This window comes from Podarcis vaucheri (genome assembly GCF_965113315.1).
Source record: "Podarcis vaucheri genome assembly, chromosome: 2".
Taxonomy (NCBI): Eukaryota; Metazoa; Chordata; class Lepidosauria; order Squamata; family Lacertidae; genus Podarcis; species Podarcis vaucheri.
Genome location: NC_138760.1, coordinates 82,371,192 through 82,387,413, shown reverse-complemented (window position 1 = coordinate 82,387,413; position 16,222 = coordinate 82,371,192). Strand labels below are relative to the sequence as shown.

The 16,222-nt window shown below is 39.8% G+C and overlaps 1 protein-coding gene across 1 annotated transcript in view; it reads right to left on the bottom strand.

The window, feature by feature from the left end:
* The window catches only part of SLC6A11 (solute carrier family 6 member 11), a 95,019-nt gene extending 80,970 nt beyond the window's left edge, over positions 1-14,049 (bottom strand). The window contains exons 1-5 of the mRNA XM_082211945.1: positions 13,949-14,049; positions 13,360-13,592; positions 7,118-7,252; positions 6,161-6,301; positions 4,236-4,326 (exon numbers count right to left, since the gene is read on the bottom strand). Coding sequence (XP_082068071.1) covers positions 4,236-4,326; positions 6,161-6,301; positions 7,118-7,252; positions 13,360-13,579 — 587 coding nt within the window. The 5' untranslated portion in view covers positions 13,580-13,592; positions 13,949-14,049. The remainder of the gene's footprint in view (positions 1-4,235; positions 4,327-6,160; positions 6,302-7,117; positions 7,253-13,359; positions 13,593-13,948) is intronic.
* Between the last annotated feature and the right edge of the window lie 2,173 nt (positions 14,050-16,222).

Sequence of the window (16,222 nt, the reverse complement as noted above, 5' to 3'; positions counted from 1 at the left end):
GTTATTTTTTTACATTTTGTGGCCTGCAAATTCAGACTGAGCTTTGCCACTTGCTTTCATTCCCTGTGCAACTAAGGGATCCCTAAAAATATACAGTCGTACCTTGGTTTTTGAACAGCTTAGTTCTCGAACGTTTTGGCTCCCAAACACCACAGACCTGGAAGTGACTGTTTCAGTTTGCGAACTATTTTTGGAAGCTGAACATCTGATAGGGCTTCCGATTGGCTACAGGAGCTTTTTGCAGCCAATCAGAAGCCGTGCTTTGGTTTCCAAACGTTTTGGAAGTCAAGCGAACTTCCGGAATGGATTCCATTTGACTTCCAAGGTACGACTGTAGTAGGTGTCCAGTTGTGTGCCTCTCAAATTCTCACAAGACATCAGTGCCTGCCCAAATAGGAGTATATATACACACATACACACACAATCATGCTGGCACCAGACACTCCCACATCATCTAGATATTGTCTCCCACAAGTGCCCACAACTAAAGAATTGGGTCAGTCAGTAGGTAAAAGGACTCATACGTTCAACAACATTATTATATATTTTGCATTCCAATATTCCATAAGATTATTTAAAAGCTACGGTATAGTTATAACAAAATATAGCTGCTTTGAACTATATGAGGAAAGGTGGGTATACATATTTAAATAACTGAAAGAATAAATCCCAGCTTTGTAACTTAACATAAATTGATGCCAGTTTCACTCCATATCAAACCTGCTGCCCCATACTATGTCACTTATACCTGTACTGGCTATGTGTAAAACCAGTATTATTTGTAGTGGACGATAAGAAAAACTTTGTTGATGCAAATATAGTACTGTATATTGTGATGGTGAATTACAGTATTCCTGAATGCAAAAGGGGCACATTTCTTGATTTTCAAAACTCCATACTTTGCCAAAATTTAGCATTTGCCAACAGGACCTAAAGTTCTCATTCTTCTCTTTTGGATTTATGCATTTGTGAAACTGTAATGTGGGTAGGCATATGAACAGAAATTTGGCTGTCTGCATATCACATGGTATTTTTATTTTAAACAAAACGTGAAATCATAGTAAACACAGCATACAATGTATCCTTAGTCATTTCTTCACACTTTCAAGCCATGTGAACAATGGGAATAAGTTCATTTGAAAAGTGCAGATATAGAAAATATAACTCTAAGTGTTCAGTGGTATTCTTTCCTGCAATGTCAGAAAAAGCATTCCTCAGCACCCTCAGGCATCAAATATACAAATATTATTGTGATATAAATATTATTCTGGAACTCCTAAACATGCTCCAGGGGGCAATATATTTAACTAATTAGATCTAATGCAAATATGCACTCTTTCATCCCTGATAAATTTCTAGTTCTCCTCAAACTTTTCAAAATCCACTAATGCAAGTATTAATATTCATTGCCTCTGAATATGCTTCCATGCATTACAAATCCATCAGATGTCAAGATAGTGGTGAATGTTCAGTTCAACTCAGAAAACACTCCCCAACTTAAATGAACTCTGTCCTTTATTATAGTTATGGAAACATCAAATTATTTCTTTCTCTTTTTTATAACAATATTTATTAGTTTTCCAACAAATTGAACACAACACTACAAAAAACCCAAAAAGAAAAAATATACAATAATACAATACAAAACAACAACTATAAAACACTAACATACAACTAACAAAACAAAACAAAAACCATTGAAAACACAGTCCAATTTCAATATCTTATCTTTCTTTCACTAATTTCCATGACTTCCTCACACCTCCCTTTTTGTATTCCACTTCTATTAATTATTTCAGCAAATCCTTTCCATCTTCCTGTTTTCTATCCTATAACTGTCTTAACACATTCTAACCTTATTTTTCCCTTTAATGCTCTAATAATCTATTTAAACTTAATTCCTTATAACATTTCTACTAAAGCCATATAACTTCATTCCAACATCTTTCTAACATTCATTAATTATTTCTTTCTATCTTGGTCAACGAATATGTCTTAATAAGAGTAGTAGACAACATATTTATGGGAGTGGCACAGAGATTTATTAATAAAGGCAATCTTAAAGAATGTTTGCAGGTGACTACTGCAGAATTTTAGTAGAAATACAGCATTTACACTTTAAAAAGGAAAGACTTGGGTTCCTCTCTGATCTCTCTCAGTGTGTGTGTGTGTGTGTGTGTGCGTGCGCGCGCAGCTGGCCTCTGAGCTCATCTATACTCTACCACATGCTACTTTCTTAATTTTGTTGCTTTGAACGCTTATGCCTACAGAGCACAGCATGACTGATGGGGTTAAAAAACACAAGAGAACCTGCTCAACATTTGCTGAAATGAAAGCTTGGATTTCTCATCAATCATTTAAAAACAAGTTTTAGCGGCTTGTGCACACAAATTATTCCTCTTCTGAGGCACAGTTCTGCACCAAACAAATGCTTCAATGATTCAGTTTTTTCACAGGATACTTATTTTGTACAAATAAATTGCCCAGATAGAAAGGAAATTGGCTTAGCATAAATTATTTTTTTATTACTTAGAAATTGGTAAGTTGTCATTTACCAGAATCACTGCCCACTCTCCTACTTGGACTGAATGATTAATATTTGGATTCTAGGAAGTAGAAACTCCCAGACGCATGTGGTTGTGTCCAAGGATGCACAATCAGCATTCTATTATCACAACTTAACATCTCTGTTTCCGCACACCCCCAAAACCTGCTTTGGAGGGTACTTGGACCCTCTGCAGCAAGGGAGAAAAGGCAAGTTTCATTGCATAAGCCGAAGTCTGTTATGTAAATGGAGCAAGAGTGGTGGATACAATTCATGGTTAAGGGAGTTCTTATCAGGTCGCAGCTATTCAGGTGAACAATGCAACATCTCAGTGAAATCAATCCATTTTCCAGGTTCAGCCATGGATGATGTCCAGTTATGCAAGTTTTAAAAAAATAAATACAGGAAAAAATAGTAATTGTTGGGGAAACAATAGACTGCTTTGCCTTCCCAAAGATGACCAGGCACAAGCTCCCCGGTTTTGTACAGTTATGGCAGAAAGGGATAGAGAAACTCCACTCAACACATTTGACCGTGCAAATTTTGTGCCTCTGCATTTTAGATGCAATTACTCCCTACAAAATCTGTAGCAGCAGATGGTCAGAAGTATAAACACACATAAAGAGAACTCCTGTGCTTCCTTCTCCTAATGCTTAAAAATGCTGGGGAAAATTCACTAGATATTTTTGTGAACATTTTTCAGCCAGCATAGATAGCACAGAAAAACATAGCGAAAGAAAAATTGAAGCACTGGGACCAAAACAAGCAAAGGAACTCTCTCTCCCACCCCTGCCAAGTAATCATCACCACAATGAGAACACAACTGGAATATACCGTATTTTTCGCCCTATATGACGCACCGGCCCATAGGACGCACCTAGATTTGGGGGGGGGAATAAAGGGGGGAAATTATTATTTTTTCCCAGGCACAGGGCGGGGGCAGGGGAAGCCAGCGCTTCCCCCAACCCCAGCCCCCAGAACAGCACGCTTCTCCCCGCCGCCAGCCTCCAAACCACGTCGGGAGACAGCGGGATGGCGCACTTGTGGGGCTGGCGGTGGGGCTCTCCTGAAGCCTGGATTCGCTCCATAGGATGCACACACATTTCCCCTTCCTTTTTGGAGGGGAAAAAGTGCGTCCTATAGGGTGAAAAAAACGGTAACCTTAGCCAAAAACCAAACTAAGGGCAATACATTTCCTAAACAACAGGAAATGCTCAGATAAGGTATTATGTATGATATGCCATCTCCTACGCATTGATAATATTTGGCTGAGATTAGCAGTCCCTTCCAACAGAAATCTAAGTTTCAGGGCCCTGCTCAGGAAAGTCTTGCAACAAACTCTTACAGATAATATTCCAAGGAAAACATTCCCATCCTCTCAACACACATGCATACACAAAATACTAACCATCATGTGCAGAACAAAGTTTGATTTTAATGAGATGTGCTTTCAAGTAAATGTGTCTGGATTGCATATATTCATTCCCAAAGAAAATATATATTTTTATTTCCTATTATTACGGAAGAGTTCTCGGTGTCACCTATGTGAATTTTATGTAAAAACAGTTTGCTGCTGAAATTTTCACGTTGCCATAAGCTTACATTTAGCTATTATTGTTTGCTCCACACCTTTCATTTGAAGGGAGTTAATACTGTAATTAGTTTAGAATAAAAGTTTAGTTATACTTACTCCCAAAATTCCATGACTGGAGAAGTAGCATTCTGCAAATATTGTTGGGAACAGTTGCTCATATTAATTTTTTGAAATTCTACACAGTGTTCTGTAAAAGAATACAAAATAATAATGCTGCGATTTTAAAACTTTCAAGTTCACTTTGAATATGTTAAGATCATGGCCACAGAGAACTGAAAACAAGATTCAGCCACATGCTTTGATTAAATAAAAAAATTCCTTCCAGTAGCACCTTAAAGACCAACTAAGTTAGTTCTTGGTATGAGCTTTCGTGTGCATGCACACTTCTTCAGATACACATCTGAAGAATGTGTATCTGAAGAAGTGTGCATGCACACGAAAGCTCATACCAAGAACTAACTTAGTTGGTCTTTAAGGTGCTACTGGAAGGAATTTTTTTTATTTTGACTATGGCAGACCAACACGGCTACCTATCTGTATGCTTTGATTACTAATTCATACTGGTTGTCCTCAGAAAGGTGTTCACTAGCTGCTTTTGGTTTGTCTTGTTACAACTGCAACAAACAGACCAGTTGGAGGCAGCAGAAATAGGATAATTTCCTCTGATTGCTAGGGAGTTTAATCATGCATTGTGCTTGATTCAGCTGACTGCAGTTCAGTTCCTAATGCCTATCACTGGCTCGGGAATCTCTTTCTACCAGCAGAAAGGTGGACTTACTATGGCAAGTGACAAAGCTACCATTTGGCACACTGTTATCTCTGGCATGAGAGAAATGGTAGAAAGAGATCAAAGAAGTTCTCCATTATTGTGTTGACACTTACTATTTGGACAGCATTGAATATTGGCTAGGCTTTCCTAAACAGATGCCAAAAAGGACACTGAAGCACTATCATTTCTGATGGACTTGATGCTAGACTTTTAATTTACCTAAACATCAATAGATTCAAGTAAGAGTCCCAAGCTGTTAAAATGAATAAAAGAATGAGGATGAAAGAGTACAATTCTCACTAAAAATTAGATGTGAGGAATCTGATGTGAGGAATAATGTATTATTTCCCTTTGAAGTGTAATGAACTAATTCAACGTGCCCTTATACATCACCAAATAAAAGAGGTTATTGGTTTGTAGTTTATACTACATGTAAACTCATAAGAGAATTAATATTTGCCAAAGGTTAGTGTGAGGGGCTTTCCACTGGACTCAACAAAAAGAACCCACAAAAATTTCAAGAGATAAGACTGGAAGTATAAACAGATTGGCAACCCTTCCACACCTTTTGTTTTAGTGCACACATGTAACCCTTTCTGAATCTCTGCCTCCATATTTTCACACTTGCACACACTTTTCATTACAATGTTTAATGATTCACAATAGTATGCAAATGTGTCCATCTGTTGATGGAAAGCTGTTTGATCCAGCAGATAGCTGTGTGAATCAAAAAAATGTAAACTGTTTTGTCTTCAAGTTTACAGTGAGCTCAGATGTAAGTTTTTAAAATATAATAAATAATAATAATGATAATAATAATAATAATATCCTAAATTTCATTACATAAGAGGTAGAAAAACCCTACATATACTTTCTCTATGTTTAGTTTGCAAAGTTTTAATAAACAGCTAAGGAACATATTGTACTATGTTCAATATGTTCAAACCTTTTCAAACCAGTATGTTTTAGAAGGGAAGATTTTCAAAAATAATACATGCTGTTTAAACGAGACTGTTTAATTCATGAAGCAAAATGATGTATGGGGGAAGATTTGAAGGCATTACTTTTATTATTGGAATAATCAACATTAATTATTGGGATTCATCCCTTTATTCTTACATCATGTGTTGCAAATCTGAATTACACTAATTTTCACCATTATCTTGTTTGGCCCCATAATCATTTAAATATTAAATCACTCTGCTGCTCTTTTAACATATTCATACAGATTGTATGTTCATTGTGCCCATACCTGTATTCCATTCATGCCCACAGGTTGCCCAGGGGAGGTCCGTTGTAAAGCAGTTAAACAAATAGAAGATGGCCCATGCTAAAATGATGATGTAGTAAACATTCAAATGTGCCTCAATAACCTGGGTAGCATATCCGATACCTGCAAAGTACAAATACAGGAACTTGTTTCAGCATTGTTAAAGGAACAGGGAACGAGAGTCAGAAAGCAGTTTTTGTTCAGATTCTAAGATTGTCACTTGTTACAAAGAAAACCCTGAAAATATAAATATAAGGGCTGTAAGGGAAGAACTGGTCATGGGGGAAGCAGTCTTTGAATATATGTGACAAATTGGATTGTGTAATGAAATAAGGCCAAGGCTGAGAACAGCAGGGCTATGGAATGGGTTCAAATGTAGGTAAAGCACGTTAAAGTGTTGGGGAAATGATTTTAGAGGTTCTGTTTCAATGTATAGAGAAGAGGAAACATTCTAAGTTTACAACAAAGCATTTAACATACAACTTTTTCCTAAATTCTCCAGATATTTTGCATGCATTATCTGGCTAATGGCTACCTGTAAGGTGATCTGGTATCATTAACTTTTGTGCTGCATCATTATCCCCATACTATAGACTGGGTGGGATAAAGCTAGGATTAAGAAAGTGGTTTGCCTACGGTTATTCAATGAGTTCATGGTTAAAGTGGATTTGAACTGAGGATTCCTGAGTTTACTGGTCCTCTGATGTGCTGCACTGGTCAGGACTTGGCATGATTTGCTAACTAAGTTCCGAAAGCATCAGTAAGAAAGGTGTGTAGAATGGCTGGTGCAATGTTTTTGTTGTTGAAGGAAGCAGTAAAAAATATGTTTGCTCCATTTGTTAGATATTTCCAAAACTCATGAATGTTTCGTGTGTGCACATGCATAGATAGACGCATACATGTTTATAGATTGGAAACAAGAGAGAATTTGACATGTACCTTCAAATAGTGGACAAACTTTCCTCCAACATGTAATGCCTCCTTCGCTAGTAAACTGTCCCAAGGCAGTTTCCAGGAAAAACACTGGTATTCCACAGCAAATAAAGAAAATCACATAGGGTATGAGAAAAGCACCTAAAAGCAAGGATTGGATATGTATTATTTAGTTTGATCCAGGTCCTTAAAGATAAGTAATAAGTTTAATTTCATGCATAAATTATTTATACAAGACTACCGTACATAACATCACTTTATTGTCTTATCTCAAACAACACCCTGGGCTCATCCACCCTTGAGCTTGTGCCATGCCTAGAAAGTGTGGGTGTGCGTTGTTTCCCCCTTGCCCCACTCCTTCCCAATGGAAAAAACCTCTCTATAGTGATAGATTGGAACAAATGGCAATCCGGGAGAAACCTTAATTAATTGCCATTTGCTTTGATTGAGTGCTGAAGAGCAGTTTCCTCTGGGGGAAAGCAACAGGACAACTGGAAATATGGATGAGGCCCTGTCTTGAATGTAGTACCACTGATAGAAAAGGAATATTCATGCGGGTAAAGATGCATAGCTCTGGCCCCCGAGTTTTCAAAATTGATTTTTAAATGCCAACAATTTGTTATACCAACAAGTTTAATATTATCCAATACATATTTCAGGCTGGTTTTTACTTACACTTGAATCGCAGATCTAACATACTCTGGGACATGTACCCGTGGTCTCTAAAAAGTTATTATAAATATGAGCTATAATAATTTTGTGCATGTGAGTATTAAACCCACTCACAAAGCAAAGGCATTCACACACTATGGATAAGAAACTACTATAGTATCAATATTTGCAACCAGAAATATCAATGGAACTGACATTCCCAGTTAAATGCTTAAATGTTATTGACTTGGACCTGGTGTAGAGCACACAGTGCTAATGATGCAGTTAGGCAATCATGGATCCTGGAGTTTATTGGGTGGGGGAGCTTGTGGGTGACTTCTTTAGATGGCTTTCTGTCTTTCTTCACTTATTTCAAAATGCAGTAAGCCAACCCTGCTGAGTTTGGGGGCCTTTGACTTCTGTCCCAAAGCCCTGACTTGATGACACCACTGTACAACACTTATGCCATTGGGATGTGACTCAAAATGACCTCCCTGTGGCAAGATACTTGCCAGGCCAAAGACATTTAGAAGCACTTACTGCATGGATTCTCAACCCGTCATGTGTTAAGCCTCCACACACCCTTCAGTCATCACAAGGAATGTAGAAAGTGGGCAAGGAGACCCAAATCATTAAGGCTACAGTTCATTTAATAAGTGCTCCTATTACGGGTCAAGCATTAATCAGTCACCATATGGACTATATCTGCTGCAGCACCCCAATGGCAAATGTAACAAGAGAAGATAGTTGAACAGTAGACAAAACGTGTAGCATGGAAAATCTAACTAGTAAATGTATAACCTTTATTGTCTGATTACATTGTATTGCACTTCACTTTGAATTACTTCGTTTTTTTGCTTTTTATGCATTGCTTTTTACTATTACAGTCATACCTCAGAAGTTGAACAGAATCCGTTCCGGAAGTCCGTTTGACTTCTGAAATGTTGGACTTCCAAAGCGCGGCTTCTACAGCCAATTGGAAGCGATTGTTCTTTTGGAATCCCCGTTGGATGTTTGGCTTCCAAAAGAACAATCGCTTCCAGTTTTTAATTGTTCAGGAGCCGGAATGTTCAACTTCCAAGGTGTTTGGGAGCCGAGGTATGACTGTATTTGTAAATTGCTTAGAGAAACTTGTGTAAAGTGACTAATTACCTAAACAAATGATACTAATAATAGTTCCAATTGCATAGTTCTAAGCTATTTTAACTTTAATTTGTCTATACTTTTAAAGTAACTAAACTTAACTGGTGAAACTAACAGTTAAATATTCTTGTATTGCCTTCCATTCATGCAGCACAGCAAAGCATATACTATGCTATTACTTAGCCCTGAAAATATAGCAGGTTTCCTTAAATAAGTTTGCAAACAAAATTATTTTATTTGGGTAGTAAATATGATCACAGTAACAGACATTCACTAAAAAAGGGGGGACACACCCAACAGTGAAAGCTGAATATTTTTCATGTGTCGTTAAGCAGTTTGGTAAAGTTTAGAAAATATTGCTGGATTGGTTCTAGAGAGCAAGTGGCATGCAGAAATTTTAAGAAACTGAATCTTCTTCCAATACAGTTTCACCTCTCTCACATACACCAGTGGACCTTAGTGACTGAAGCATTCTAATAATAATTTAATACATTAGGTAATGATATTCTAAGTACACCTACTTGAGAAAAATGCAACAGCATTTCAACAAACACTTAATTTTTCAAGTCTTCCAAGGACAGCACAATCACACATAGAAATCTTTATTCAGGAACACCTTCAATTCTTGGTTTTCTTTTTGCAAATAAATTACATTGGCCATTTGCTGAAACCTATTGTTTCAAGCCTTTTCAGAATACAGAATTCTGGTGCTTTTCTAGATGAAAAAAACCCTATGCAACTCCATTATGAAAGTTAAAGAGACAAATACAGTGGTACCACTGGTTACATACTTAATTCGTTCCAGTGGTCTGTTCTTAACCTGAAACTGTTCTTAACATGAAGCACCACTTTAGCTAATGGGGCCTCCCGCTGCCGCCGGGGCACAATTTCTATTCTCACCCTGAAGCAAAGCTAAAGTGGTGCTTCAGGTTAAGAACAGTTTCAGGTTAAGTACGGACCTCCGGAACGAATTAAGTACTTAACACAAGGTACCACTGTATAGGATTGAAGTGTTTGGCCTTTATATATAAAAAAGCAAACAAACCTGTCTCTATGTCAAAAACAAGCATCAATTCTCAAAACACCTAAGCAAAAGCTATACATTTCCTATACCACCAATCAAGTATCATCTAATATCTCAACTAAATTTAACATGTAAGAAGTGAAGTTCTGAGTCAGTATTGCACTAACCACTGAAAAGCAGTACTTAGACCCTCAAAATAAGAATAAGAATAAGAATAAGAATCTTCTGTGTTCCTATGTAACATATTTCGTATTTTGCCCTGACGAACGTATACCTTGAAGTAGGAAATTTGCTTGATCATATGGCATAAAAATGACACCCCCAGCTTTGTCAACATCATGTAACAAAAACAGCATGAGGAATTGACTAACACTAACCAACAAGAATCATTGTTAATACAGAAGAGCTTGTTTTTCTGCCACTGTGTAGCAACAGACGACAATAAAGAAAAGCAAGTAAACCTACACACTGTGCTTTTAAGAGACCTAGCAAACCGAATGGGCCAAATTCATGATGGTGCTCCGCAGTACAGAAACACAAAATATTTTGGCCCTGAACTGTTAGCACAGAAACAAGAAATAAAGATTCACACTTTCTGTGCTGCTTTGTAGACAGGCTACCCAACACTGTTTCCCTCATGTTGTTTAATGAACACAATCCCCATCTCTTTTGGCAGTGTTTGAATCTTTGCAGTATACTTGTTTACAAATGTCTTAGGGTAGAACTAGGCATTGTAAGTGTACTCAATTGGCTGAGCGCACATCATAGTCCCTCCCACCTCTGCCAGCGCCTCTTCTTTTCCACGTTTGAGGAGCATCACCTCTATGCCAAAGCATAACCTACTAGCCATATAGTATGGGAGGTTACTCTTCAATGGACAATCCAATGGACTGGTTGCACAATTGCTTAGATTCTGGTCTTAAAGTTTATCTGTAGATAAATTACTCTTATATTCAATGGCCTTAGTCTCAAAAGTGTGCTTAGAATTGTAGCCTTATAACTTTAAGGGAAGTGGAACTGTGTATAGCAAACTGTGTATAGTGTCCATGGACCACCAGTAATCCACAAGTTTCATTCATGTGATCCACAACATGTCTCTGGATTTGTGGATGAAGATGGAAAGTAGCATATCCATCATTTTTAATATCTATGCTGATTATTAACTGTACTTTTCTTGTTTTATTTCTTCTACTGTACTTTATTGTACTACAATTTGCCTTCTGTGAAATTACAGTTGCTAAAAGAGGCAGAAAAATCATTAGGTGGTACACCAAAAATATAAGCAATGTCCAAATGGTCCTAGGAGGGGGGGGACTGGGAACCACTAGAGCAAGGGGTTCCAAAATTGAGGTCCATGGACAGTCAGTAGTCCATGAACTTCGTTAAGGTGATACACAGTGCCTCTGGATTAAATATTAATTTACATTTTAAACTGTATTTTCTTACTTCTTTTATATCTTTTTTTATTGTATTGCAATTTCAGTTCAATGAAAATCAATCAGCATCTAGCAGAGTGCATTATAATTGCTACAACTGTCAAGAGCCTCAGCAATTTCAAGTGGTTAATGATGGGGGCAGGGCAGGGGAGTTAGGGAACCTGTAGTCTAGAGAATGCATTTTCTTATCATTGATCATATGTGCATATAGGCACATATGTTTCTTGCATGGTATAGTTACTATTATGAATGTGATCCATAAATATATACCTAGAATAGATACTATCTATAATATTTTGTCATTTAATAATCTAAGGATAATACCTAATCCAAATTACATTTAATCCTGCCTCACAATATCACAGTACTGTACTGAATACTGTTTAGAGTTTGCTGTAGCAGTATGTCCCTTCTTCGGTTTACAATCCACCCTCTTTTCCTTTGAAAACATTGATCATATTTGCCTCCTTGTGCTATTACAGAGCAGAAGTTCATCAAGGTTAGCATTCAGGACAGGATCCAAAGAACCATGCTACTAGCTCTACTCATCCCAAACATCCTAGACTTATGGTTCTCAAGAATCAGTCACCTCTCCCCCAAACACACACAGAGTAATGAAACATAGCAAAATACTATTGAAACACTTTCAAAAACAGCATTTACTGTGGCATGACTTTAAGAATTACTGTTCAAATGTTTAAAAAGTGGAAAATTCAATCGATCATCAGATATATTAACACTTGTTTACAATGAGCAAAGCAAAAGAGAACTATCCATTCCATGTTGACTGTCCCAAGAACAGCATTCAGAGGTTATTTCTGACACAGAGAATTGATGGTCTTATAAAAGCACTTCACTGTCTGTTGAATTGTGGTTGATGGTTATATTTCTGAATACTAACATGGTTAGTAGCCAATGGCAGACCTTAAAATCACTTTTAGAAGCTATTTAAAGCCAGTGGTCATCACAGAGCTCCACGGCAATACAAATGAAGTCTACCTAATTTGTAAAAACAAAAACTTGAGGCTGCTGTGCCAACACCATGCCAAGACAGCATTGAACTCCACCTGAATAAATATGCTTAAGGTTGCACTGTGAGCATAACTTCAGTATGCAACATAAAATCTCTATAACTGTATAGAGTATAGTATATGTGACAGTATAACCGGTAATACTTTCCAAAGTTATATTAACAAAAAGTCTAGTGGCACCTTAAAGACTAGCAAATATATGTGCATGCACACACACAAACACACAAATGCAGTCAATATAATAGTTTCTTTCTTCACTGTCCACCATGCAGTTAAAGAAGTGTGTTGCTGCCTATAAAAGATCTGCATAATGCATGTTATTTGGGTGCTTCTAGATGGGGCTTAATTTGGAAATAGGCCATTGAGATTTGCAGATAGAATGTTAGCAACAAGTGTGTTGTTGTTAACATTGGATATCCCTTAGAAATTGTACATCTGGATTAAATGTGCAAAATATACAGTCTGACATTTTGAACCCAACAACATGTGAATGCTGCTAAATACCTGAATATCTGAGGAACTCTAACCCCACAATAAACACCCATGTGATAGCACTGCTTTGCTAGGAGACATTTAACATGGATTTTGTCTAAACTCTATAATATTCACCAGCAACAAGCTTTAGGAAAAGAAACCTTCTTCCTGAGAGCCAAAACTGATATTTGTCATTAAGGGTTTTTTTAAAACAACAACAACACTTTCAAAGAGTTCAAAGGGGTTGCATGGTGTGTCTTCAATTCAGTCTAGCCAACAAACCTGTCCTTTTATCAACATGACTCTACACAGTCACTACATTAATCTAAATTCCATACTGCAGGTGGAGCATTTTACATGCCATGCTCACACCTGCCTGAATGCTATCATACACTGAGAAAACCTCTTTTTCCTGACATTAAGCGCACAGACCTTTTGGTGATTCCCTAGGGCATGAAAGCTATGCATTTACACATGATGCCATCTTACCTCCTCCATTTTTGTAGCAGAGATACGGGAATCGCCACACGTTTCCCAGCCCAATAATCTCCCCAGCCACAGAAAGCACAAATTCAACCTTATTGTTCCAGTGGCCTCTTTCATGCACTTTCTTATCGTTACTGTGGACCAAGTTGGTACTTGAGGCTTCGGGGTCCAGAGCATCCTCTGGCTTGCCATTAATTATAGGAATAGTCTTTTCAGCTGTCATGACTCTTTCCAGCCTGAAGGAGAAGGAGAAAAGGGAGGGGAGATAGTAAGGAAGATTTGGGTGTTGAGACATCCCTTTCTACTTGGTCAACACACCGTTTGCTTTGCATCTCCCGTTTCACAAAAGCCTCAATAAAAAGCGCAGGAGATGCAAAACTTTGCCAGATCCCTGCTGCTGCTGCTGCTGCTGGGATTATTTAGCGCGATAAATACAAACGGAGACAAGGAGCATTGCGCTCCCTTTCCCCACAATCCCTCCCCTGACCAAATGCAGCAGCCTTGCAAACCTGCCATACATCCCTGGGGCTGCCCTGCATCTTCCTAGGGTGAATGTAACGCGTGGGGGAGGAGGCCGGATTCTTCGACTCACCCAGGACTCTGCCTGTGCTGTTGGGAGAGGGAAGAGGTCGGTGCCGGGCTCGCCGCTGAACCTTCGGGCTGCGTCCCTCTTCGTCCTGTTGCGCCGTCAAACTGGGCAGAGGGGGCCCGCGGCGAGGCAGGCGTCCGCGGCGGAGGCGGCAACCGGGGCTGAGGGGGAAAGGCTCGTGATAGGCAGGGACGTCTGGTCTTCTCCCGGCCGCTGTCGCTGCCTGGGAAAGGCTGGGGTGCTCCTGGGCTGGCCACGCTGCTGAGGGGAAATTTGCAACTGCTCGGCGGCGCTCGCGGAGGAAAACGCACAACACCCGCCCCCTCCACCCACCTCAGTCTGTCCCACCAGCTCTCCCGCCTCCCCTCCTCCTCCCCGCTTCGCTGCCAGCAGAACAGCACAAGCCCGCGCTCCACCTCCTTATAAACGACGACAAATATATACATGTCTATTCCCCCCCGCCCCCCCACCTCCCATATCCTCCCCACCCCCCGTTCCCGCCTTTAGGACATCTACGAGCTGAGGGAAGCAAGGGGCGGGGAGGCCAAGAGCTACTAGCCCGGGCCACATGGGCGCGGGAAGCTGAAGCAAGCTAGCCCAGGGCGCCATGCGGCCGAGGGAGAAAACGAAGCCGTTGCCAAAATGCAGGCGAAGCTGGGCTGAGGGGCGAATGAGACAAAAAAAGGGGCGGGCGGGAGAAGAAGCCAGAGGCCACCCGCGTAAGACACTGTGTGTGAAATGTTCCATGAGATTGCAATGGCCTAAAACGAGGGGCAACAATGTCATTAGCTTCGCCTTTGGGGCATCCTCAGCATCAGCAGAGGCAACCGGTGTTTGCCAGGGATGTGCAGGCGGCTAGCCATAGTTCGCCGCTGAGCAGAGGCGCCAACTTGCACACCAGATTGTGGGGTCCCAGCATCATGTGTGTGTGTGTGACATCACATGGGCAACGCGCATCATGCGCCTGTGATGTGACCCACACAATGCGCTCAGCCTCCGCCTGACCTGGCCCACTGCCGCTGCCACACACCCACACACCTGCAAGTGTGCAGGCTGCCTCAGCCCACTGCCTCCTGCCAACTTACCATCCTGCACTTCCAGAAGTGAAGCCCGGCTTCCTGAAGTATGTCTGCAGCAGCAGTGGACCTCAGTGGAGGCCTTGAGGGGGCAGAGGCCTTGGCCTCATCACAGTGGTGAGCCAGCAAAGGTAAGGTTTCCAACAACCAGGGTTCAGAAGCATTGCTGCCTTAAACTGTGGAAGAAGAACATAGCCGTCATGGCTGATAGCCATCGATAGCCCTCTCCTTTCATGAATTGGTCTAATCTTGTTTTTAAGCTATCCAGGTTGGTAGCCATTGCTGTGTCCTCTGGAGCAAGTTCCATAGGGCTCCTCAAATATTTTGTTTGGGAGAGCCAAAGACCCCTCAGCCTCTAGGAGTTGACTCCTATGCCAGCTAGTCAACAAGACCACTCCTGTTGAAAGTGGCTGCTAGACTGGAACTCAGCACTTTTTTGGAGGAGCACTTTCCTGAGCAGGCAGCTCAAAATGCTTGTTGTGATCTAAGGATGCTGCTTCTACAGATGTTACAAGGTTTAGAAACCCTAGAAATACAATGATAATATAAACAAATGAGTTGTGGTGCCTTTCTTGTCACCAGGTAAGGAGGTCCAGACTACTGCTGCACCTGGTCCTGCTTTTCGAGAGGAGTACGTGAGCAATGGCCAAGAACAGAAACCAAAAGTGGAGATGCAATAGGGATAGTGCTTCTCTAAAACATATGTTTTTTCATTGTCCTATATTGAAAGATTTTTGGCAGAAGGTAACTGAAACTAGCAACAGAACTGTATGGAACAACCTTACATTTATAGAGCAAAATATTCTTTTGAATTATATACCCAGCACATTGAACCGTACAAAAGGACAATACAAGTGGGCTCTCCGTGCCCTTACCACAGCAAAAAGACTGATAGTGATGAACTGGAAAAATAAAAATGGGGCTCCCTTCTATGATTGAATTGAAGATGTGTACAAACTCGTAACATATGAACAACTTGCATATAAACACAGACTTGCCATGGACAAATTCAATGATATTTGGAATCCATTCTTACAAATACTGTAATAGGTTAAGATCTGGTGCAGTACAATAACAACTTTGTAAAGTACAGTGGTACCTCGGTTTTTGAATGTAATTCCTTCCGGAAGACTGTTCGAGTTCTGAAATGTTCAAAAACCGAAAATTCGATACGGAAGCCTCAATACAGAAAACTCAGTTA